The 26,531-nt window shown below is 40.6% G+C and overlaps 1 protein-coding gene across 1 annotated transcript in view; it reads right to left on the bottom strand.

Annotated features, from left to right (window-relative positions):
- FBXW8 (F-box and WD repeat domain containing 8) overlaps window positions 1-26,531 on the bottom strand; it is a 117,747-nt gene that overhangs the window by 36,585 nt on the left and 54,631 nt on the right. Inside the window, exons 6-7 of the mRNA XM_082416817.1 lie at window positions 11,586-11,782; window positions 8,435-8,641 (exon numbers count right to left, since the gene is read on the bottom strand). Coding sequence (XP_082272943.1) covers window positions 8,435-8,641; window positions 11,586-11,782 — 404 coding nt within the window. The remainder of the gene's footprint in view (window positions 1-8,434; window positions 8,642-11,585; window positions 11,783-26,531) is intronic.

Below are 26,531 nucleotides of genomic sequence, written 5' to 3'. Positions count from 1 at the left end.
TGTTATATCTTCTTCTTGGATTGATCCCTTGATCATTATGTAGTGTTCTTCCTTGTCTCTTGTAACATTCTTTATTTTAAAGCCTATTTTATCTGATATGAGCATTTCTACTCCAGCTTTCTTTTGATTTCCATTTGCATGGAATATGTTTTTCCATCCCCTCACTTTCAGTCTGTATGTGTCCCTAGGTCTGAAGTGGGTCTCTTGTAGACAGCATATATATGGGTCTTGTTTTTGTATCCATTCAGCAAGCCTGTGTCTTTTGGTTGGAGCATTTAATCCATTCACGTTTAAGGTAATTATCGATATGTATGTTCCCATGACCATTTTCTTAATTGTTTTGGGTTTGTTTTTGTAGGTCTTTTTCTTCTCTTGTGTTTCCCACTTAGAGAAGTTCCTTTAGCATTTTTTGTAGAGCTGGTTCGGTGGTGCTGAATTCTCTTAGCTTTTGCTTGTCTGTAAAGCTTTTGATTTCTCCGTCAAATCTGAATGAGATCCTTGCCGGGTACAGTAATCTTGGTTGTAGGTTCTTCCCTTTCATCACTTTAAATATGTCATGCCACTCCCTTCTGGCTTGTAGAGTTTCTGCTGAGAAATCAGCTGTTAACCTTATGGGAGTTCCCTTGTATGTTACTTGTCGTTTTTCCCTTGTTGCTTTTAATAATTTTTCTTTGGCTTTAATTTTTGTCAATTTGATTACTATGTGTCTTGGTGTGTTTCTCCTTGGGTTTTGCTTCCTGGACTTGGGTGGCTATTTCCTTTCCCATGTTAGGGAAGTTTTCAACTATAATCTCTTCAAATACTTTCTCGAGTCCTTTCTCTCTCTCTTCTCCTTCTGGAACCCCTATAATGCGAATGTTGGTGTATTTTATTTTGTCCCAGAGGTCTCTTAGGCTGTCTTTTCATTCTTTTCTCTTTATTCTGTTTCATGGCAGTGAATTTCACCATTCTGTCTTCCAGGTCACTTATCCATTCTTCTGCCTCAGTTATTCTGCTACTGATTCCTTCCAGTGTATTTTTCATTTCAATTATTGTATTGTTCATCTCTGTTTGTTCTTTAATTCTTCTAAGTCTTTGTTAAACATTTCTCGCATCTTCTTGATCTTTGCCTCCATTCTTTTCCCGAGGTCCTGGATCATCTTCACTATCATTATTCTCACTTCTTTTTCTGGAAGGTTGCCTATCTCCACTTCATTTAGTTGTTTTTCTGGGGTTTTATCTTGTTCCTTCATCTGATACATAGTCATCTGCCTTTTCATTTTGTCTGTCTCTCTGTGAATGCAGTTTTCGTTCCACAGGCTGCAGGATTGTAGTTCTTCTTGCTCCTGCTGTCTGCCCTCTGGTGGATGAGGCCATCTAAGACCTTGTGCAAGCTTCCTGATGGGAGGGAGTGGTGGTGGGTAGAGCTGGGTGTTGCTCTGGTGGGCAGAGCTCTCAGTAAAACTTTAATCTGATTGTTTGCGGATGGGTGGGGCTGAGTTCCCTCCCTGCTGGTTGTTTGGCCTGAGATGACCCAGCACTGGAGCCTACAGGCTCTTTGGTGGGGTTAATGGCAGACTCCAGGAGGGCTCATGCCAAGGAGTACTTCCCAGAACTTCTGCTGCCAGTGTCCTTGTCCCCGTGGTGAGCCACTGCCGCCCCCCACCTCTGCAGGAGACCCTCCAACACCAGCAGGTGCGTCTGGTTCAGTCTCCTATGGGGGTCACTGCTCCTTCCCCCTGGGTCCTGACACACATGCTATTTTGTGTGTGCTCTCCAAGAGTACAGTCTCTTTTTCCCCCAGTCATGTCGAAGTCCTGCAATGAAATCCTGCTAGCCTTCAAAGTCTGATTCTCTGGGAATTCCTTCTCCCGTTGCTGGACCCCCAGGTTGGGAAGCCTGACGTGGGCCTCAGAACCTTCACTCAAGTGGATGGACTTCTGTGGTATAAGTGTTCTGCAGTTTGTGAGTCACCCACCTAGCAGTTATGGGACTTGATTTTATTGTGATTGCGCCCCTCCTACCTTCTCACTGCAGCTTCTCCTTTGTCTTTGGATGTGGGGTATCTTTTTGGTGAGTTCCAGTGTCTTCCTGTCGATGACTCTTCAGCAGTTAGTTGTGATTCCGGTGCTCTCGCAAGAGGGAGTAAGCGCATGTCCTTCTACTCCGCCACCTTGAACCAATCTCTTACCACTGATACATTTTAATATTAAAACATGTACAAATGCACATGAATATTCAATCCTCATCTATGTATTTACCTGTATAACTTTTCAGTACTTTGGAATTCAGCAAATTAACCGTGAAGGTCTCCCTACGACATCATGTCCATCTCAACATGGAGAAAACCACCTCTGTATCACTAAGCTGCTGTTAAAGCCCACAAGGAGGTAAGCCCCGACGTGGATATCACGTTTGAGACATCCCTGTTTGCAGCATGGTCAGATATCCAGCAAATAGTGTGTGTTCAGTAAGCAGTCGTTCACAATGACAGCAACATTAGCAACAAAAGTGGACCCTTTGGTAGTCAGCATCACTCAACAACCCAGAAAACTGGTCTCCAAGAGCTATTTTCTTAAACTTTTCCAAGCAGAAAGTAAATAAATATGAAAAATGTTAAAGGTTTAAGGTGAAAGTGAAGAGGAAATGAGACACTTATTTACTTTGTGAACTTTCAACTTCAAATTACTCATCCTGCTTGTAAAATACAGTTTTTAGTTCTCCTCTGGAATGGAACCTTGAACAAAAGGAAAGATGGATTTCATATTCTGGTGTAGGTATGGAGAATGGTGCCAGAATCCACGAGCCTTTGATCCCAAAGGCTCTTCCAGATAGGTATTTCAACTTGTGACGAGTGCAATAACCAATCCAGAGTCTTTTCACGTCCACGAACAGGGAATGATTATCCTAGGAGACGTTAGCAATTATTTTCCAGCGTGATGTAAGCTGAGGCAGCAGTGCCAAGCCAGTGTCCTTGTCAAACACACCCCAGCCTCCTAGATTACTTCACTCACGTCACCCTGATTAGGATGCGCGCCGTGTGCTGCTAAATACAATCTGCCACCGAATGCCAAGCACTTCAGAACTAAATTAGGAAATATATCCAAATACACAGAATGATGCTGAGAGCTGTAAGTGGGTCTCTCTCTTCCTTTATGAGGCATGAGACTCATCGTCAACATAATGCTCTTAAATGAGGCAATTCTATCTCCTAACCCTCCACCTCTGAGAGCAAAATTTAATTCAGGCAGCAAAAGAAATAATAAAGATGATTAGCATCATAAAAACGTTTTCATGGGTGGAAGTATTTTTGACAGATTCAGGAAGTATGAGACTAAAAACAAATTTTAAAGGGCTATTTGGGCACAAAGGGCCACATTAACAGAGTTGACACTGATCTTTGCCCTGCAACATGATGAAGAGATGAGGCCAGAGCAACTGCTATTCCATTTGTTTTCTTTTACAATCATATGCCACTTAGCAATGACTACCTTTAAGATCATTTTTGCCACTGAAGTATGAGAACCCAAAAATGCAACGTCAACACTTAAGGGTCCATTTTCATCTAAAAGACCTTCAAGCAGCCCTTCTCACCACATACCCCTTGCCCACAAAGACACAGGAATTGATGAAAAATTACCAAACAATTTCCTGCCCAATCATTCCTGCCAGCAATAAGCATGGCCCTTAGAAGATCCCATTAGAGAAGTAACAGGAGAGCAATGGGTTCCTCAACCCATTTCAGAAACTCTCAGCTCCCCAGTAGCCTCCAAGGATAGACCAGCTCAACACGACTCCACAGGTAAAGGAAAAAGCTTAAACCACCTAACTGCTTAAAGAATCAAGGAACGTGGGTGCTGGACAGGAGACCAAAAGTCACATGTCCAACCCTCCTCATTTTACAAAAGAGAGGCAGGTGAGCCTACTGTCTTTAAAGAACCATGGGTTCTCCCTCAAATGGTAGCAAACAAGCCGAGAAGGGGCACATATCAGTGTGTGTTGTAGCTCTGTCCACACTAATGGTGGTCTGATAAGGCTGTCAGTCCCACTGCACTGATTCTAGGTGAAGCATGGGATTCTAGATGAGGTCATTCATCCTCAAAGTAGAGAGCTACAAAATAAATGAAGGCAGCACCAAACAGAGCTCTGTTTATTCCTTCTGGCCTCATTTTGTTGTGACCCTTCTGTAAAGCCTGTGAGAGGAAAGATGTTAAGAAACTGCTAGGAGAATGGGATGCACTGCCATCCTCCACTTTCCAAGGAACACCTACTATAGAGGGCAACAGCTATCAAAATCATGAAGGCACAGCCCCCTCTGACCCAGCAAGTCTTTACTTTGAGGAACTAATCCTACAAATACGTTCATGTGGACCAAGTGTTGTTCACAATAGCAGAAGACTGGGAGCAAGCTAACATCCATCAATAGGGGGTAGGGTCGCAGAATTACTTAAGGTACAACTACAAGGTGCAATATCACAAAATCGCAAAAAATAAAAAAACCTATCAGGAAGTTCTTTATTATGTTATAAGAAATGATGAAATGATCTCCAAGAGATTCTGTTGCACAAAAAAGCAAGATGCAGGACAAAAATAGAGTATTTTACTATTTCTATTTTTTAGAAAGAGGGGATTGAGGGCATGTATGGACAATTTGCTTACATATGCATAAAACATCTCTGGAAGGATGTGCAGGACACTGGCAACACTGATTTAGCTGCTCCGGGAAGAGAAACTGGGTGGCGGGTTGAAAAGAGTGGGAAGGAGTCATCCCACTGCACACCCTCCCTTTCATGTCTTTTGATTTCTGAAGCAGGTGAATGCATTACCTAGTCAAAAAATACTTTCTTTTTTTTTTTTAAGATGTTTAAAGATCTGCTCTTTTAAGAAAGAGTGCAAACAGATAATAGCCTTTTTTTTCCTACAACTTTATTACTTGGCCAAAGAACATGCTGGCAAACCCAAGCGTGGCCCCTAATGTACCCAAGCACTAACACTTTCTCTGAGCCTTCCTACCAGAGCTGGAAATGACTGAACCAGCTGTATTCACAAGCTTTTTCTTAAGATTAAATGGATAAATTTCTGCTAAGTTACTTGGTTTCATTTCCTTAGAAAACTATGTATGTTTACTAACAGAGCTAAGTTACTTGACAAATACCCATCTGCTGAAATCTGTGCACAATGTTGTTTAATGCTCCGATGCCAGGACACGACTGGTGCTCTGTAACTCTCTGTGATAAATACATGACAGGTTGACTAGTAGATATGTGAATGGATGAGTCTGAACCATTATTACTGATGCTCAGACAGCTGTGGTGCCTATAAAATGCTAATGTGATCATCGTATGGTGTAAAGACATTCTCCAAGTAAACAAAAGTAACACTGCTGAAATACTCCTACAGGTCAGGGAAATTTCAGTTCCTGACTAAAATTCTATTACCAACATTTGAACTTCATGTCTGCTTTTTTTTTTTTTTTTAATATTTATTTATTTGGTTGCACCAGGTCTTAGTTGCAGCAGGCGGACTCCTTAGTTGCGGCTCGAGGGTTCCTTAGTTGTGGCTTGCGGCATGTATGTGGGATCTAGTTCCCTGACCAGGGCTCGAACCTGTGTCCCCTGCATTGGCAGGCGGACTCTTAACCACTGCGCCACCAGGGAAGTCCCCATGTCTGCTTTTATCACAGTTAATCAACAGTGGACTCTAGCTAACCCCCAGTTCTGTATCAGGTACAAAAGAAGATAAACCAGACTCTCTGTTCTCATAAAGCCTTCATCTGAATCCTAAACATACAGGCCCAGAGGCACAGACACAAACCCTCACGTGGACACAGCTCCAGGCAAACTCTACTGCTCTCAGTCTCATACCAACCTAGTAAAACGTGCTGCCAGGCCGGACAGAGACTGACAGGACCAAAGCGTGGAGCTCACAAGCAAGGTGACACAGGGCCTGCACATGAGACTTAAGAATTATGACAGTACATTATGGGATGGCAGGATGCTACTAAAATCTCACAGAGCCACCCATTACATGGCTTAATTCACACAGAAATGCTGGTTTTTCTGAGGAAGCAGAAAATCCATTAAATGTAATCAGATAGAAAGTCCTACCTCTGCAAAAATAAGGGAAGTTTCACAGTTAAAGCTTGGCTTCCCTCACGTTCAAGTGGGTGGCGTTCATGCTGGAAAAGCATCTCAATGCAGAGTTATCACCAGCACTACTAACAACAACCCACCCACCCACACAAGTGTCTGGAGGTTTGGTGGGGTACCCACAAAATATTTGGATGACTAAATGCTACTGTCAGGTTTCAAAGAGGCACTTAAACACATTCTTGTAGCAAATTTACTTCCACTCTTAATTTTAAAACACCAATGAAAACTACCCGTTAACAAGTTATTAGAGGGACTATAAACTTTTAAAAATGAATTTTCATCAAATTAACATAAGAATCAGCTAATTATTATAATTAATGCTTTTTAATTGGGTTGGAAATATTGAGAGGCATCCAAAAAAGTGCCTACTTACATCAACACCTAAAGGATGCTCCCAGTCTAATTTTGTGCTGAGCTATCCCTTTAACTGGTTTCTCAAATATATCCACTGCAATTGTATCACTACAGAAATAGATCCACTCAGGTAAGTCAAAGAGAAATAGGACCTGTTAGATGAAAAGTTTATTAAAAATATGAAAAATTTAAACCAGGCTAGGATTAAATAATCTATCACCTCACTACACTGAGAACTCGAGAAATAAGTGAGATAACTGAAACTTGAAAAGCATGATGGATGAAAAATTAGAAAGCAAACAGTCTCTCTCCTCTCATCAAATGAGCTCACCAGGGATCAGAAAAGAAAGTGTTTTCAAAGGCTAAGAAAGGAAAATGCCTTAGGAAACCAATTGCTGTCCCTTTCCCCCAACTTCCTGGGAAGACAAAACACAGGAATTATATCATCACAGACTTTCCAGCTAAGATATGCTGAATATACTCCAGCAAAGCAGGCCAACCTGAGCACAAAGGGATCCCTTCTCACAGTGAGACTAAACTAAGCCACATGTATTTTCTACAGCTTTATGTATCTTCCTGGTTGAAGAATATATAATTGGAATCCATGTTGCAAAGCCAGTGAACACCTAGATAGGTGAGATTTGACCTTACAGGTGACTACATAGGAGAAAGAAGATGTAAAAATCACAACCAGAGGCTAGACTCAAACTATGAGTGCTAGAAAGAACAGGAAGCACACAGTGATCGCTAACTCTCCAATGCCAGGTACTATGCTTAAAGCTTTACACGTATGTTTTCATTTAATCCTACACTTCTGTGAAGTAGGTACCATTATGAACTCCCTTTTACAAATGAGGGAACTGAGGCATAATGAGGGTTAAGCAACCTGTTTAAGGTCACACAGGGTAGCAGGTGGTAGGGCTGGAGCTGGAACACAGACGGTGCGCATCCAGAGACTGGCTCTTTTCCAGGTCACAACACTGCTACGGGAAAAGGGCCGCCTTCCTTAGGAGAAGGACGTCGTCAGAGGAGCTGCTGGCTCAGAGAAGTTCCTTCCCGGGATTACACCCACTGCCAGCAAGGTCAAGACCCAGCAAATTGGAGGAAAAGCAAAACAAAACAAACCTTTATCCCTCTCCCCCGATTCCACGGGAAGAGAAAGAGTTCTGTAAGTCAGCTTTAAGACTAAGTACTTGGCCTGCAGTCAGGACGGTAAAATACTAAGTAGTGATAAAATTGAGTCATCATGCAAAGAATTTCGATTAAAAACTTGTCTCCCTGTTTCTGGCTCAAAGAGTATCAGAGGCACTTTTACAAACTGTGGATAAGAATGTAAATTTTGATGCAACCTTTTTAGAAGGCAACTTGGCAATGTCCATCAACCCTCTGACCAAGCAACATAATTGCTAGCAATTTATCCTAGAGATTTACAAGTTGCAACATGCACTGCAGCACTGTCTATAACAGCCCAAACACAGAAAGCAACCTAAATGCCCACTAGTGAGGAGACTAGTTAAGCAGACTACGGGTTGTAAGCATCGCTGGAATTCTAGGGAGAGGGAGCTCACATGGAATGCTCTCCAGGGTACATTACTGAATAAAAACGTTGGGCACAGAGCAGTATGTATACTATGATCTCATTTCAACAAAGGTATGTTTTTTAGTGTATAAATGTACCTATATATGCATTAAAATTTTCTAGATGGATACCTAAAAAGTGTTAATAGTTTCTTCTGTGGAATAGGGCTGGGGGAAGGGAAGAGAAAGAAAACAATTACTTATCGTATTATATCATTTAGAAATACCTGATTTTTTTTTAACCAGGCTGATATATATTGCCTGAACACATCTTTTAAAAATATATTAGAGATCTTTAATTTTTAAATTGCCTTTTAAAAAATAAAATCCATCTTCTTTTTTGTTAATTGCACATCTTGCTATTTTTGTACCTTGTTTCCTTCGTACACCCATCCCAGACTCTTCACACCAAAAGCAGCCTGGTTGGCGGAGACATCTAGACATGTGACAGGCTGCCCGTAGACATAATGGAGGGTTCTGGCAGAGTCTTCGGCTTTTAGCAGGTATACCAGATCTCCAGCAGTGGCTACTGCCACAGGATACCTTCCAGTATCTGGAACTATTTCAAGGTAGTCAACCTGTTAAAGAATAAGAGTCATTTTAGTCCTTCAGGTCTCGCCTACAATTCATCCTGACTTGCTCAAAAATACACAATTCGTCCTACACATCAATGAGAAGACCAGCAACCCAAGAGAAAAAGATGGGCCAAGGGCCAGTTCACAGGAAGTGAAACACAGTTGCTACACAAATGAAAAGATGCTCATCGTAAAAGAAACACAACACACTCCTAACAAGAGAAAAGGTGAAACTTCACCAAGATAGCATTTTCATCTGTCATATCAGTAAAGATCAATTAGTCTGATAAGACATTGGGCTGGAAGTGGAGGGGGGACAACCACATTTATGGATTCCATTAAGGTTGGTGGGATGTAATCTGGTCCAAAATCTGGGAACACTTAACACAATGTCAGATGTGCATATGCTCTGACACAGCAAGTCAATTCTAGGAATTTATTTACAAATAAACTCACATTTATGCAAAACGACTGTGTACAACGTTATTTGCTGTAGCACTATTTGGTCATAGCTAAAAACTAGAAAACCCTAAACATGCCTTACTAAGGGACTAATTAAATAACTTACAGTATATCCATGTATTGGAATACCATATGGTCACAGAAAAAAGCAGGAAGACATCCTTTATAAACTCAAACAAACGGAGTCACCTCTAAGATAAATTTGGGGGAAAAAAGCAAGGTAACAGGATTCACAGCGGGCTACTGCGTGTAAAGGTGGGGCAGAGGAAGCCTGTGACACGCTTGTCTTGTACATGCACAAATCTAACTAACAACGGCTGCCTTCAGGGAGGGAAATGAGTTGTGGGACAGAGTGGAAGGGAGATTCTCACTGTAAACCTTATTGTGTCTTTTAAATTCTGAACCACAAGGCTAGAATAACTATTCAAAAATAAAAGTTAGTTTTTCTTTTTTTCACAAGAAACTGAATAAATAAAATTCACTCAGTTCCAAATTAGCCAAAATCACATTTTAACATTTGTGCAAATAGCAAAAATGTGTTGCTAAAAGGTTAAAAGCACCCAAGTTACCTACTTTCTCCTGCTTTCAATGCCATCTTAGGGTAGGAAGGCCACTGCAAGCATTTTTATGCCACAGTCCTCCAGCTGCATTACTGCTACTACTTTCTCTAATCTGCATGGGTATGAGGAGCTGCCTTTAAGAATAATTTGCTTTCCTACGTTCGTAAGTGGCATGCTTCCCCCGAGTGCAGTTTACATCGGGTTTTCACCTCCCTGAGTAAATTCTGAGAGTACAAAAGCAGAAGGCAAGCCACCTATGTAATTATGAAAATCCACGGTTCCTGACAAGAAGCCAAACGAGTTCAAAGGCCTGAATCCTGAGGACTGTCCAGAAGCGCTTGAGACAGTAAACATCTGGGTGGCTCTGCTAACCCTAAGGACCCAGTGTGAGTGGTGGTCCCACATCCCCAGCCGAGGGCCCATCGCGAAGGACGGCTGTTCTAGGCCAGTATTACAAACCTGGGAACACTGCCACTGTGATTCAGGGAGCCTGTCTCAGGAAGACAAAGATGGCCCAGCTACCCAGGCCAGGAGCTGCCTTTTCCAGAGAGAGTACATTCTGTGGCCAGCCCTCACCCAGGGTGAGAAATAATACATAAAGAGCACTATAACACAGGCCTCCAGCAATGGCTGCTTCATTCCTCTCTCCCCCATCCTAAAAATCACTTCTTGCTTTCCTAAAATCAACATCCTCAGTCTAGCCATTTAATTCACCTTCATGCTGGATGTGTGATAGACCAAGAGGCTCAGACTGACTGCGTTTGTGCCATTTTCTGGGAACTGTAAACTACTTCAGAAAGCTTCCGGTCGGTGCCAGGATGCCACCTTATTGCCAAGGCCGGATTTGCACTTTCTGAAGGGACTCACGTCTCAAGTAATTGTCTGAGTTCATAAAGCTATTGTTGATCTACAGTGTTCTTTAGGCAGAAACCAAATAACAAGCACTATGTAGTTTTGAGAACAGACAGGAATATGGTACTTTCACATTTTTCTAATAAAACCCCAAGAGAAGAAGACAGCATCAGGCAGTTTTGAGAACACTACACTAGAACCGCAGAGGCTGAGCATTAAAGGGACAAGCAGCTTACAGAGGTGAAGCGGTGATGCCATGGCTTTTTAGTTATTCATGTCTAACAAGGTTTTCACCAGGGGAAAAGGGAGAGGAACAGGATTTGTTCCAGGTCAGGCCATCAATTCATTATTCAGCGTTGGCTTTTCTGTTCACTCCCCCACCAGTGCCAAAACCAAGTTTGCTTTAAATTAAATCCAAATTCAGCACAGACAGATTTCAGCTCTTTCTTCTTACCACCAAATCATCTCCCACCATGCAAATGTTGAGGCTCATGTACAAATGAACTCAGAAACAGGCTCTATTTAATGAACTAGTAAGGTTAACTGAGCTTCACACATGACGTCATGGAACACGGCTACCCGATTAACACTGACTTGAATCTATACTCACTCAAGAGTTACCCTTAATGCCAAGTGAGAAAATCTTCGGATGGAGAAAGTGTAGGATGGAAACTTTCTATCCCACATAGCCTGCGATGGTACCACTGAGCTCATCTTCACTTACGTTATCAGGCCAGATCCTGATCTCAGATTTCCAGGGGTGAACGTCCTGTTAATGTGAAGGAGGCTGAGGACCACAGTGATGAGAAACTGCAGCCCCGATGTCAGCCTTGAGGTCAGAATCACAACTTCTTATCAGGGGCAAGTCAATTCACTGCTCCAAGACTTTATTGGCTTCTTGGTAAATGAGGAAAATAAAACTACTTATTTTGCAAGGCTGTTGTGAGATTTATGGACATAAGGCCCACAGAAAGCCCTGAGTGAATGGGCACTGCCAACATCATTACTATCTGTTTATATCAGACCCAGAGATTCTAAGAATGAAAAATAAAATGACCAGACTAAAAGCTCACCAGTTTCTGAACTTCAAATTCTGCAGCTATTTGCCAATATCCCTCCTCATTGGGGCATAACATTACGACATCAAAAGCAGAAGCTGTGGCAACAGTTGCATCTTCCTGGCTGAGGGCTAGTGCTTGTATTCTTGCATCATGCTCAAAACGATGAATAGGATACCTTCCAGTCCTTAGATCCCAAATATTAAGAAATCCTATGTAGAAAAAAAAATTCAGGTATCAATTTTAAATTCATTTAGTATGCACAATTATAAAGTAATCATGCAACATAAATGTTCACAGAAAAAGAAATGCAGTTGACATATAAACATTTAAAAAATACAAAAATTCACTCACAATTAGAAAAATACAAATAAAACCTAAAATAAAAAACTAAAATAGGATACTATTTTTCACCAAATTGACAAAGACAAAAAATTTCATAAAACATTTTGTTTTTGAGGATATGGGAAACAGGCTTTCTCTTAAATTGTTCATAGGAGTGTGAACTATTTCATCTAACTCTGGAGGCAATTTGATAATATCTACCAAATCACAAATGTATATAGGATAGTTACTACGTTTTTAACTATGTCAAAAGATTGGACGCTATCTAAATGTCCACCAATAGAGAAATACTTAAATAATGGTATCTCCATAGTTTGGAATTTAAATAAAATGAGCAATTAAAAGAGTCAGCCTTACACATGAGCTATATAAAATGATCAATAAAATATACTGTTAAATGAAAAAAGGAAGGACAGAACAGTGGTATAGTATGCTATGTTACTTTTGCATTTTAAAAAATGTACACACACACATACACACAAATGTATACACAGACTATCCTGGAAGGATACTTAAGAAACTTAACAATGAAAAAGAAATTGTTAAGAATTGTTAAGGCCTCTAAGGAAAGAAACCAGGGAAAAGGGACAAGAGTAGGAAAGAAATTTACTGTAACATCCCCTTGTATATTCTGAAAAATTTCCCCAAAATTATCCTTGCCAAAAAGATAAATTTTTAAAAAATGCTTTTATGAGAGAGATCTAAGAAGAATGGGAGGACATAATTGCTGAGTGGTTTTAACATATGGAGTTCTTCATTCATTCTCTTCTTTGTCCACTTATGCAACAAATAATTTTTTCTAGTTTTGTTAAAATATAATTGACACAGAACATTATATAAGCTTAAGGTGTACAACAGAATGATTTGATATATGTATATACTGTGAAATGATTACCACAATAAGTTTAGTTAACATCACCTCACATAGTTACAAATGTCCTTTTCCTTATGAGAACTTTTAAGATCTATTCTCTCAGCAACTTTCAAATACACAATACAGTATTATTAACTATAGTCGTCATGCTGTACATTACATCCCCAGAACTTATTTATTTTATAACTGGAAGTTTGTACCTTTTGACCACCTTCAACCAATTCCTCTACCCCTGGCAACCACAAATCTGATCTCTGTTTCTATGAGGTTTTTCTTTTTTTTTAAGATTCCACATATATGTGAGATCATACAGCATTTGTTTTTTTCTCTTATCTCACTGAGCATAATGCCCTCAAGATCCATCCATGTTGTTGCAAATAGCAGGATCTCCTCCTTTGTTGTGGCTGAGTAGTGTTCCACTGTATACATACACCACATCTTCTTTATCCACTCATCTGTCAATGGACACTTAGGCTGTTTCCATGTCTTGGCTATTGTTAGTGAACACGAGGGTGCAGATATCTCTTCAACATAGTGATTTCATTTCTTTCAGATATATACCCAGAAGTCAAATTGCTGGATCACATGGTAGTTCTACTGTTAATTTTTTGAGGAAACTCCATACTGTTTTCCATAGTGGCTGCACCAATTTACATGCCCACTAACACTGCATGAGGGTTCCATTTTCTCCACATCCTCACCATTTGCTATCTCTTGTCTTTGATGATAGCCATTCTAAGAGGTGAAGTAACATGCAAGAAATTATTATTGAGCACTTTTTATATGCCAGGCACTGACCTAGACACTAGCAACATCTGAAAACAGCCATTAACCTACATTCTAAGAGGTTCTTATAAGTAATTTACATCCCTCCTCACCACCACCTTCTTTCAGCCACAGTTAGCAGAGGTGTTTTATTTTGCATAGTCTAAAACACGAGCTTGACTATCCCAGACTTGTTAAAAACCACGATTTAGGGAATTCCCTGGCAGTCCAGTAGTTAGGACTCCACGCTTCCATTGCCGGGGACCCGGGTTCAATCCCTGGTCGGGGAACTAAGATCCTGCAAGATGCATGGATGGAGCAGCCAAAAACAAAAAACAAAAAAAAACAAGAGGGTGAGATGTGACAGGGTGAGAGAGTGTCATGGACATATACACACTACCAAATGTAAAATAGATAGCTAGTGGGAAGCAGCTGCATAGCACAGGGAGATCAGCTCGGTGCTTTGTGACCACCTAGAGGGGTGGGATAGGGAGGGTGGGAGGGAGGGAGATGCAAGAGGGAAGAGATATGGGAACATATGTATATGTATAACTGATTCACTTTGTTATAAAGCAGAAACTAACATACCATTGTAAAGCAATTATACTCCAATAAAGATGTTAAAAAAAAAAAAAAACCCACGATTTACCCATATACTATACACCCTTCTCCCCAGCCCCTTGAATGCCGCCCCCCAGATGAACTCCTCTCACACACGCTGGCTGTGTCTCCACCCTTCTCACACTGTCTACAGCAACGATATCCAAGTGCAGCCCCCGGACAAGCAGCATCAGCCACACCTGGGGGCTTATTAGAAACGCAGGTTCTCGGGCAGCAAACTCTGGGATGCACGCCCAAGTTTGAGAACCAGTTGTCTGCAGGAACTTACACTTCTCTATCAGAAATATAAACTTTTCTGTATTTGGAGGGCCACTTATTCTTTTCTTGCCAAATAATTTTTTACCACTCCCATCCACTAAGCTACCTTTTTACCCACAAAGATTTATTCAAGAAAATAATGACTTTCTGCATCATGCGGGATAATGTCCTGTTCCAATTCCAACTGATTTTATTTTCAAAAATCACTGAAAATAATTGTGTGCAGATAACACAGTCTGTGGTTGTTTGAGTTCAAATCCAGCTCCGCTGCTTGCTAGCTGAAGGCCTTGGGCAAGTTACTTAAAGCTGAGAGCCTGTTTTTTCATCTGTAAAACTGAAGGTAACATTACCCATTACACAGGACTGTTGGGCAGATTAAAGGAGATAAACCACACAAAATATTGGAGACAGACCAAGCATTTCTACATTTTTATGTATTCTATAGTGCCTGCCATGTTATAGAGCATATTTAATCTATTAATAACACTAATTTCCTCTCTATTGCCCATCCATAAATCCAGTCCTATTTCCTATAACTTTCTAAAATAAAGCTTTCACTTCTCATCTTTTTGCAATCCCTCTTCCCATTTTTCTTGTCTTGTACTTTGTCCTTAACAGTAAATGCTTTGAACTTAGGATCTTACTATAAGGTATCATTCATCACTAAATAAATACAGCGAGTCAGAAGAAAACAATACTTGTGGGTTGCTTTGCAAGCCTTTCAAACTGTCAGTAGACTAAGTAGGTGATTACAAACAAAAGCAGTGCTTTCTTCAAGTTAAATGTTGCTTCAGATGTAAAACACAGTGCACTCTTCTAAGAATTATGATAAACTTGGGGGATAAGCAGATTGCAAAAGGCTCCACAACACATTCCTCTGGCAAATATTTTAGCTAATTCTTTCCATTTCGACTCAGAAGAAGCAGATACACTGCAAGAAATGCCAATGACTCTACACATTAAATAGGAGACAGGCACATTCCAGGATGTGCCTCTTCCAAATAGGCCTGCACTGCATTTGTTTGCAGACATTACAATAAAACAGTAAAGCAACCACTACTGCATGAAGCCTCTGAGTGTTCAATCACTTGTCTCCTCTCCTTCAGCGCTAACTTCCATCTTGGGAAGAGCATCATTATCTTCGTTTGACAAAAAAGAAGAAACAGAAGCTCTGCGTGGTTCAACAACTGGTCCAAAGCCACTTGGTACGTGAGGCGGCTGGGCTGGAAGTTAGCTAGGAAGTGCAGGATGAGCGGCTGCATTTACAAGTGCATAAAGTAACCATGAGCTCCATGAGTAATCGACATAAACTTAACCTGTGTTCTGCCAAGTGTGGAAGTTATTCAACCACAGCTCACTCGAAGCACACATGGAGTTTATCTATAAACACATTTTTCATTACTAATCAAGTACTAGTTTTGTTGGCATTGTTTCCCCAACAGAATTGTATGCAACAAAATACCCTTTACCACAAGGTTGCAGAGCTATTCTAAGAAGGGTCTTTTTAGAAAACATATTCTAGGTGCCATCCATTTAATGGTCACATCCTTCTCTTCTGAATGCCTGTTGTGTCATCATCTTTGTCCGTCTTCTCTACTGCAGCTATTAAGTGTATAACTCGGCCAGATCCCCACTTGTCATCAGTGCCACTATCGTTTGCACAGTCCTCCAAGATCACTTTTAGGTGCATTAACATTTAGGATTGTTGTGTCCTCTTGATGAAGTGACCCTGTATTACATGAAATGTTCCTCTTTGTGTTATGTTCTTTGCTCTGAAATCCACTTTGATATTGATATAGTCACTCCAACTTTCTTTCGGTTAGTGTTAGCATGCCATGTGTTTTTCTGTCCTTTCACTTTGCGTTGTGTCTTTATATCTAAAGTGGGTTTCTTGTAGACGGCATTTAACTGATCTTGCTTTTAACTGGGGTATTTAGACTACTTACCTTTAATGTGATTATTGGTAAGGATGGGTTTAATCTACCATTTTGCTGCTTGTTTTCTATTTGTCCCATTTGTTCTTTGCTCCCTTTCCCCCTCTTTTTCTGCCTTCTTTTGGACTGAGTATTTGGATTAATTATGTGTTTATTTCATTTTAATTCCTTTGTTGGTTTATTAGCCAAAACTCTTTGTGTTTATTTTAGTTGTTGCTTTAGGTTTTTAGCACCCATCTGTAACTACCAGTCTACCTTCAAGCGATATTACACCACTTCACATGCAGTGAAGCAGCGTACTTCCATTTCCTCCCTCCCAGCCTCTCTGCTATTGTTGCCACACTTCTTATTTCTACTGTATGTTACAAACCCCACATACATTGTTATTATTTTTGCATAAGCAGGCAATTGTCTTTTAAAGAGAAATAACAAAAAAAGCCATTTATATTTACCCATGTAATTACCACTTCTACTGCTCTTCTGCTTACCACTTTTAACATTATTAAATCCTGCAGCTTTTGCAAGATGTGCAATTTCACTTTGCAACTGTGTTGTTGGATATTTGACCCCAAGACACATGAGCAAGGTGAGCAGGAACAGACACAGCAGCTAACAGGACGGATGCTTGAGTGAAAGCTAATTTTATAAAAGGTCATTTTAATATTTAATATAGTTATATCATGCTACTTTTACAACCTCAAAACTGCAGGGGCTTGAACAGTGAATACTTGAATTATAAGAATGTTTTATAATATTGTAGTGGATTATTATCCATGTTAACCAATATTTAGCCAAAAAGTTATTCAACAATACATTCAACAGGTATTTGAGCCCCTGCCTTTCTAAGCACTGGGGAAACTGCAGTGAATAAGACAAAATAAAACAAAAAAGTCCCTGACCGCATGGAGCTGACATTCTAGTGGCATCACCAAGCATCTTGTTTGCGGGCATACAGGAGGGATATGATCTCTGTTCTCACAAAATTCTCACTGCAGAAAGACATGTTATAGTCACGAAAATATAACAAAAATATAAAAGATATATACACAAACTGCAATGGGACAATGGCTAAGCTTAACAATGGATAAGTCCTATTGTCAAACTATTTTAAGATTCTCAAAAAGGAGCAGTTAACTTATGCAGACATTTCAAGTTGAACTGGGTTCACATACATTGCACAATATTAGTCAATACCTATCAGAGCCAAATAAATTTCCTTCCCAAACAGGTGATGATTTTAAAAATTTGATGTAAATTCATTTGAAAGGCCACGTTTTATCATATTGCAGACACAGCACTAATACGGATTTGGCTCCTAGTACTGGGTGGATTCCTGAAGTGGAATACACTTTTTCTGCTACATTTCCTACAGAGTGACTTCACAGTACTGAAAGTGGCTGAACATCAATAAAGGTTTGCTGAATGTTTGTCTTATGTTTTAGCAATGGAACATTTGGTTGTAAGAAACAAATCCACTGAAACTGGTTTAAATACAAAAGGAAACAGACTGAAAAGGAACAAGGCTATTTCATGGAACCCAAGGGCAGGAAATATAGCTGGACAGTAAAAGGGATCAGAACCAGAAGTAGGAAAACATTCAGCTCAAGGTAGTACATCTCTTGCTGCACCATACATCTTGCCTCTGCTTCTCTCTGTAACTGTGCATCCCTCTCTCTCTACACAAAGCAGCTTTCTCTATTCCCCACTTCACAAGGTCTTCTACTCCAAGCACACAATTGAGACTGAAAGTCTGCAGCCCAAATGGTTCAGCCAAGAACATGAATCAGCTGCCCCCAGGCCTGAGGTCCCCATCCTTGTCTACCCAGCTGATGTCAAAAGACCAATTCAAATTCTATGAATATGTCCACTTCTAGAGGGGCTTCAGAGCAAGGAGACACCCCAAAAGGTGTCTACCACCTTTATCCTGTATGCTAGGCCAAGGAGAAACAAGAGAAAACTTCTCAGCAAATGCAAAGGGAGCTTCTGTGTGGTTCCTCAGTAGCGACTTAGTAAACAGGTCATTGCCATCATTCCCTGAACCAGGCATAAATAACCCTCAGCTGATGCCCACACCGGGAAAGCTGAAAGGAAACCAGATGTGTCTGTCTTTCTCCATGACAAAACCTCAATGGCTGCATAAAAGATGTTTACCTCTGAGCTAGTGCTGGGATCACAATACTGTTCCATTCATGAGAAAAATGAAAAGGTCACAGGCAAAAAAAAAAGGGTCTCTCAAAAAAGGCGGAAGACCGCAATGAGTGAGGGCCATCGGCCCAATAAAGTAGACAGGAGTAGGGCTTGGCAGTCCCACGGCTCTCTGGGCTCAGGGCCCTCCACCTTGACAAGCAGCACCAGGGCTGCAGGAACTCTGAGTTCACTCTAGCCTAGGAACAGTCATTACGGGGGAGATGGGTAACGATGGCCAGTCTTTGGAGGAGACGTAAAGTCTGCTCAGCAGCTGTGGATGGGCACCCATGCCAGTCTGCAGCATGCCCCTTCCACCTCCCAAAGGAGGCCAGCCAGAGTGTGGTAATGAAACTGCACATAGTGGAAATGGGATCTAAGTGAGTTTAAACTGATTTATGTTAGCTATTGTAAAGATTATTCAATATCAGGAAAGTGCTACCACTGTGAAATAATGTCGACAATCCTTAAGACCTCCACCTAATGGTACTTGCACAGAATATTTATATTCCTCGTCATAGGAACAAGGACCACAATGGATACCATTTTTGTTTTATTAGGGATGCATATTTAAATTAATCTGCTATTTGCCTAAACAATTAGCTGCTTCTGTTTGCATGCACAAAGCCAAAACTGCAATTAGGCTTCCATCAAAAAGATAAGTCCCAACTAAAACTGTCCCAGTGGAATCATAAGAGCTCAGGGCAGAACTTCCCAAAATTGCTTTTTAGCATAATGGTAATTATGTTAATTGCTTGAAAGGTAAATAACTGCTGAACTGGTTTTGGAAAAAGACAATTGGTATTATCCCTCCCCTCTGATCTTTTTCATGCACCATTAAATTTAAAACAGGTTAACAGTTTAGAAAGTCATAGACTGGTCACTTATTGAACTGCAGAGTTTGTCTTGTGGTCTTTCGCACTTTTTTTTTTTTTTAATTTATTTATTTATTTATTTTTGGCTGAGTTGGGTCTTCCCTGCTGCGCACAGGCTTTCCCTAGTTGTGGCGAGCGGGGGCTACTCTTTCTTGCGGTGCACGGGCTTCTCATTGAGGTGGCTTCTCTTGTTGCGGAGCTCGGACTCTATGTGCACGGGCTTCAGTAGTTGGGGCACACGGGCTTAGTTGCTCTGCAGCATGTGGGATCTTCCCAGACCAGGGCTCGAACCCGTGTCCCCTGCATTGGCAGGCAGATTCTTAACCACTGCCCAACCAGGGAAGTCCCATCGCGCTTTCTTGATCAGAACTTATTTTAGCCATGAGCTCCTGTTCACTTGAGCTCACACAATAAACACCTGAGGCTTGGTCTCAGCTTCATAATAATTAAGTAGACAGGATCAACTAACTGCAGTTCAGAGACACTGAGTGAAGCTGACTATTCATAAAGACAGCTGGCAATCTCAGTGTCCACCATGTAAATAAACACTTGCCTATAAGAAATTAACGAGGAGTCAAAGGAAAGTCTACCATGAGAAAAAGCATCTTAACAGAAATTTAAAATACACCCATACAGGTCGTAGGTGATCAGTAAGTGTTCCCTGCTCTTCCCTGTATGTCAGAGGAGGAGCCATGCAAGAAAGCCAATCCTGCAGATCTCTGGCCGACAGAAAATAGGCATATTTTTACTACAGTGTAAACCTGGGGCAAACAGGGGCCCAGGGCAGGCCACCTCCCAGGCCTGAGGAGGCTGGCCAAGTGCATCTGTGTGTGAGGGGTGGGGGGGATGCTTCTGACCCAGGACGGGGTGAGGAGGGAGTTGGGCCCCACCCAGTCCAGGGGCCCTGATATTTGCCCTTCAGGCACTGCTCTCAGCCCAAATATTTAGAGGTTTGCCTGCTGAGTTTCTCCTTGGCCCACGGCAGCCATGGGAGTGATGACTGTGGGGGGCCTGGGGTGGGTGTGTGTGTGTGTGTGTGTGTGTGTGTGTGTGTGTGTGATGCAGTAACCAAAAATAGCTTTGACGAAGCTTGGACCAGGCTGGGAAAGTGGGAAGAGCTGGGAGAGGGGAGAGTCAGGAGGCAGCCAAGCGCAAGTCCCAGTAGTAACATTTTTGGTGGGACTGGGGTTCACTGATATAGAAGCTTCTCATAAACCCACAGCTGAATGACTGCTTTCCCTCTTGCATGTCTCATGTCCAAGCGTAAGGCGCTCCTTGTAACTAGTTGCGTAAAATATCTGCATCACGGGCACGTGTTAAAGAATCTGTGTGTTAAAGAGACGTGTGCTGAAGAAGCCAATTGTTAAGAGATTCTCAAGGATGCTTCAAGGGTTATTTCTTTGGGCTTCTTCATGTCTGATTCATGTATTAAATCGGGCATTTAGAAAAAATAAATAAATAAATAAATATACCCATAGCTCTCACTAAACGTGTACCTCTTCACTCATTAAGTCTACACATCACTATGAAATGTAAGCCAGAGATGTAAGCGGCATAAAGTCTGAGAGGACAAAACAAGTTCTGCTTTCATGGGAGAAGAGGCCAGTAGGGCATTAAAATCAGCATAAACAAGGGACATAAAAAGAAGGGCTAAATCATGGAGGGTCTTGAAAAAGAAGAAACTAAATGAAATGTATCTCTCACCTAGATGCTGCATCCAGTGTGCATGTCATCCTCAACATCCCAGCTGAACAGAGCTCTAAAGCTGAACTCTGTTGCTTATGGCAGAAAAACAATACATATTAAGTATTCTGGAAGCTGCATTCCAGACTGACAAGGGAATGTGAATGGGCTTGTGGACCAATGAAGTGACTGGTTAGTGCATAAGCAAAGGAACGACCAGACATAAGATCACCAAAGCCGAAACTGAGTCAAGAAGGAGGAAAGATGAATATATTTAGTAGTCTCAAGTTCAAAGCAGAAAGAAAGAACATTCTAAAAAGGAAAATCAAAAACAAAGAGACAGTAAATTGAAAAGGAGGCAACTGATATAGTGTAGGAATACGACAATGTGACTAAATAGAAGCATTTACAGTTAGCAAAGTCAAAGGAAAAACAGATCGATGGGGAAGAATTTGGACCAGCTCTTCTATAAGGGGAAGTGCAGAGAAGGCAGATAGTGCAAGGAAGACATCATTGTGCACACAGCCACTAACTCCAGCCAATTTTCTCCTGCACTATAAGTACTAAGTGATGTAAACAATATAGAGTATATCTGGAAAACTATATCAGACGCTGGGAGTGGTCAACGTCTCTAGAGAAGAGAGGGGGTGACTGGGGGGAACCAGGACCTGGTAGTGGTAGGGAGAGAAAGAACACTTTTTTACTACATGGTTTGTCTACATGTAATACTACATCAAACAATTTGTTATAATTTGTACACATATCTTTATAAATATTAATTTTATCAGTGATGAGAAATCTTTATTATTTTTTCCCAATCACAATCCACATAGTTTTATAATTAATATTTAACACAGATATACAAAATTAAATTAAAAACTCAAATTCTACTTCCGATTCATTGATGGGTTAAAGTGAATTAAACTCCAAAGGAAAGGGCTTCCCTTGTGGCACAGTGGTTAGGAGTCCGCCTGCCAATGCAGGGGACATAGGTTCGAGCCCTGGTCCTGGAAGATTCCACATGCCACAGAGCAACTAGGCCCGTGCGCCACAACTACTAAGCCTGCTCTCTAGAGCCTGCGAGCCACAACTGCTGAGCCCGCATGCCACAGCTACTGAAGCCCGTGTGCCTAGAGCCCGTGTTCCGCAACAGGAGAGGCCACCACAATGAGAAGCCCGCACACCGCTGCAAGGAGTGGCCCCTGCTCGCCGCAACTAAAGGGAGCCCGCGCGCAGCAGGGAAGACCCAATGCAGCCAAAAATGAATAAATAAAATAAATTAAAAAAAAAAAAAAAAAACTCCAAAGGAATCCAATCCGTAACATCACCACCACTTCTCCTGGATCAGGCTGGAACAGGGCCTGGGCCAGGACTGGCATTCAGTTAAGTCTTAGCCTCCGTGTTCTTTTTCTTTTTAAAACTACTGTTTACTGCTAACAGGAAAATATGTCTGTCTTCAAAAATAGCTCCACTCATATGTTGAGTGATATAACTGTATAATATTTAGAAACCTGTGTAATTTAAAAGCAATGCTGGTAACTACTGAAGCTGAGGGACAGGGATATGGGGGCTCATCATACTATTCTCTCCACTTCTGCATATTTTGAATTTTCCATAATAAAATGGTTTTAAAAAATAATTTGAAAGGCTATCCCTAACAAAAGTAAAAACATTTTAACTTGTATCTTACAAATGTTTTCAGTAGCTGCCCTGAAAACTAAGTGACTTCTCAATTAGGATGGATTTACAATGAAAGTTCTAATGATAACACTAGAGGATTTTTACATCTATGTTCATGAGGACTATCAATCTGTAGTATACCTGTTATCATATATTAGTTATTATTTTTTCTTCTTTAGTCTTGATAGGTAATGCTGGCCTCAAGCTGAGTTGAGAAGTGTTCCTCTTAGACTATTTTATGGAAGTATGTAGAATTGGTATTATTTCTTCCTTAAGTGTCTGGTAGAATTCACCAGTAAAGCCATTTGGCTTGCAGTCTTCTTTGTGGAAACTTCTAAATTACAAATTCAATTTCTTTAATGGAAATACAGCTATTCATGTTTTACAGTTCTTATTAAGTGAACTTAGGTAGTTTGTTTTTCAAAAAATCAATTTATCCATTTTATCTAACTGGTTGAATTTATTGGCATAAAGTTGTTCATAATAGTCCACTGTAACTTTTTAATATCTATAGGATCTGTAGTGATGTCCCCTCTTACATTCCTGATGTGGGTAATTCATTTCTTTTCTCTTTTTTTTCCTGATCAATCTGGTTAGGGTTTGTCAATTCGATCAAAATTTTCAAAGGAACAGTTGTCCATTTCATTGATTTTCCTCTATTGTTTTTTTCTCTATTCTACTTCATTGATTTCTGCCCTTATCTTTATTACTTTATTCCTTTTGCTTATTTTGTTTAACTTTCTCTTCTTTTTCTAGTTTAAGGTGAAAAGCTATACTGTTGATTTGAGACTTTCTCTTTTCTAGTATAAGCACTTAATGCTATAAATTTCCCTCTAAGCATTGCCTTAGCTACATCCCATATACTGATATACTGTTTCTGATTTTCATTCAGTTCAAAATTTATGCATCATGCTATGTTTAAAAATTTATTAAAAATCAGTGCTCAATATATACGGAATCTAAAAAAATGGTTCTAACAAACCTAGGGGCAGGACAGTAATAAAGATGCAGACGTAGAGAATGGACTTGAGGATACGAAGGGGGAAGGGTAAGCTGGGACGAAGTGAGAGAGTAGCACTGACATATATATATACTACCAAATGTAAAATATATAGCTAGTGGGAAGCAGCTGCATCATACAGGGAGATCAGCTCGGTGCTCTGTGACCACCAAGAGGGGTGGGATAAGGAGGGTGGGAGGGAGATGCAAGAGGGAGGGGATATGGGGATATATGTATACATATAGCTGATTCACTTTGTTATACCGCAAAAACTAACACAACATTGTAAAGCGATTATACTCCAGTAAAGATGTTAAAAAAAAAAATCAGCGTTCAATATACACTATGGAATATTAGCCATAAAAAGGAACGAAAATGAGTTATTTTTAGTGAGGTGGATGGACTTAGAGTCTGTCATACAGAGTGAAGTAAGTCAGGAAGAGAAAAACAAATACCGTATGCTAACGCATATATATGGAATCTAGAAAACTGGTACTGATGAACCTAGTGGTAGGGCAGGAATAAAGATACAGACGTTGAGAACAGACTTGAGGATACAGTTGGGGAAGGGGAGGCTGGGACACAGTGAGAGAGTAGCACTGACGTATATACACTACCAAATGTAAAATAGATAGCTAGTGGGAAGCTGCTGCATAGCAGAGGGAGATCAGCTCGGTGCTTTGTGATGACCTAGAGGGGTGGGATAGGGAGGGTGGGAGGGAGGCTCAAGAGGGAGGGGATATGGGGATATATGTATGCATACAGCTGATTCACTTTCTTGTACAGCAGAAACTAACACAACATTGTAAAGCGATCATACTCCAATAAAGATGTATTAAAAAAAAAAATCAGTGTTCAGTAAAACCACCCCCCAATTAACCAAAGGATTAACACCAAACCTTGTATCATAAATGCAATGTGCCACTGTTTTCTGCATGATAAAACTATTTCAAATTATTTTCACTAGTAACTTCAAAATTTTGTAGTTATCCTAGAAATTGATCATCTGCTAATGTGCGCCTAAAGCATGAGAACTTCCCTCTCCAGTGTTTCTTAAATTTGAGAGCTTGCAGACCTCTAAGAATTCATCTATGAATCAGTGTGAAAAACAAAGCATTACAAGGCACACAGGTGATCACTTGGTGCCAACAGCCTGTGACTACAAAATGCAAATTCAAATAATGAGATCTCACAGTATGGTTTATAGTTACAACGTCAAAAGATCCAGATTCCTTTTTAAAATTACCATAAAAATACACAGATTTTTAAAAATTTCCTAGAGATCTCACAACTCCCACCCACGATTTTATCTGTGGAATGCTACTTAAGGAACACCAAACTATTATTTAGTTACAATGCATATTCAGTCCAAAGCACATAAAAGCAAGTGTAAAACAAATATAACTTCAAACTCCCCACACTGAAGAATAGAAAAACTTTAAAAAAGCATTTTTATTCAGCAACTTCCTCCATCACATAAACATAGTCTCTATGGCTTGTCTATGAAACAAAATCTAACACCCTGGACCATTCCAGGTGGCAGTCAACTTTAAAGTTCAATGCCCTAAGAAATACTTCCTCAGTACTGAAAGAACCACCTCAGTTCAAAATTCTGCATTTCAATTTTTAAATCCACTCTGAATATCTTTAAAATGTGAGCACTCTTACTGTTAAGAAAAAAGGACTCCATCTGGTATTTTTTTGGTTTTTATCAGAAAGTTGTTTCATATTGCTTTGCCCACCGAGTGTCTGAATAAGACTCCTAAGACCTAAGGGTAGGCAAAGGTTTCAGGCAAGAATTACTTATTGAAACTTTTAAGAGAAAAATGTCCAGAAAAGGCAGGCCTTGAAAAAACACAAAATTCTCCACAATCCAGTCAGGTGCCCTAGCCATCTCCCAAGCAATGCATTAGGTATGTTAATAATCCACTTCTGAAACACCAGGGGAGAGGAGGAGATTGAATATTACATTCAAAGGTTATGTTATTAAATTGAAATGTCATCATCAACATACAAACGAGAGACAAACAAAACTACTGAAGAACTGATTTTTTATTAAACATAAAATTACAAATAAAACTTTAGAAGCACCTAGTCTCTATAGCCATCTAAAATATGGTCCTACTGTTCACTGCTAAAAAGAAGCTTGGAGAGACCCACTCCCATCCATTGTGTGTATGACAGTAAATGAGAAATCATAGTCACTTCGGCCCAGGTCAGGCACAGCCCTGGACAATGGAGCATGCGTGTATTCAGACAATTGCACTAGGAGTGCTGCAGGAGTGGATAAGCCACTTTGCCTTGCTTGATGGCACCACAGAAAGACGACTGTTGGCTGTCCTATCTAGGCTTCCACATGCTAATGTGCACTGGGTCTTGTCTCTCCTCTCTCCACTGACGGGGACAAATAAGAACTTCTTTGCACCTAAGAAGTGTGTAATCTCATTTCTCACCAAAGAGTGAGTTTTCGTGACAAACTCTGAACAGGGAGCGGGTTTCGAGTATTCTGCCATTCCCTAATGCTGTGGCTCGAGGCCAAAGGCAGGCAAGCATGGAGCAGATGGAGTCCTGGCAAGGTCTGCACTGTCCCTGCATTAGTAGCATCTGCTCATTACTCAGAACCTTCGCCTGCTTTATCTAATGCTCCAGGAAAAGCATTTTGATTTGATTCATTTCGGTACGGTAACGTGCAACACAATTAGTGGTAAAATCAAACTGGAGGACGGCCAGTGCTGACAATCG

The sequence above is a fragment of the Balaenoptera physalus genome, assembly GCF_965194825.1.
Source record: "Balaenoptera physalus genome assembly, chromosome: 12".
Taxonomy (NCBI): Eukaryota; Metazoa; Chordata; class Mammalia; order Artiodactyla; family Balaenopteridae; genus Balaenoptera; species Balaenoptera physalus.
The sequence above is the reverse complement of the archived record's forward strand: the minus strand, read 5'-3'. Positions and strand labels throughout refer to the sequence as shown.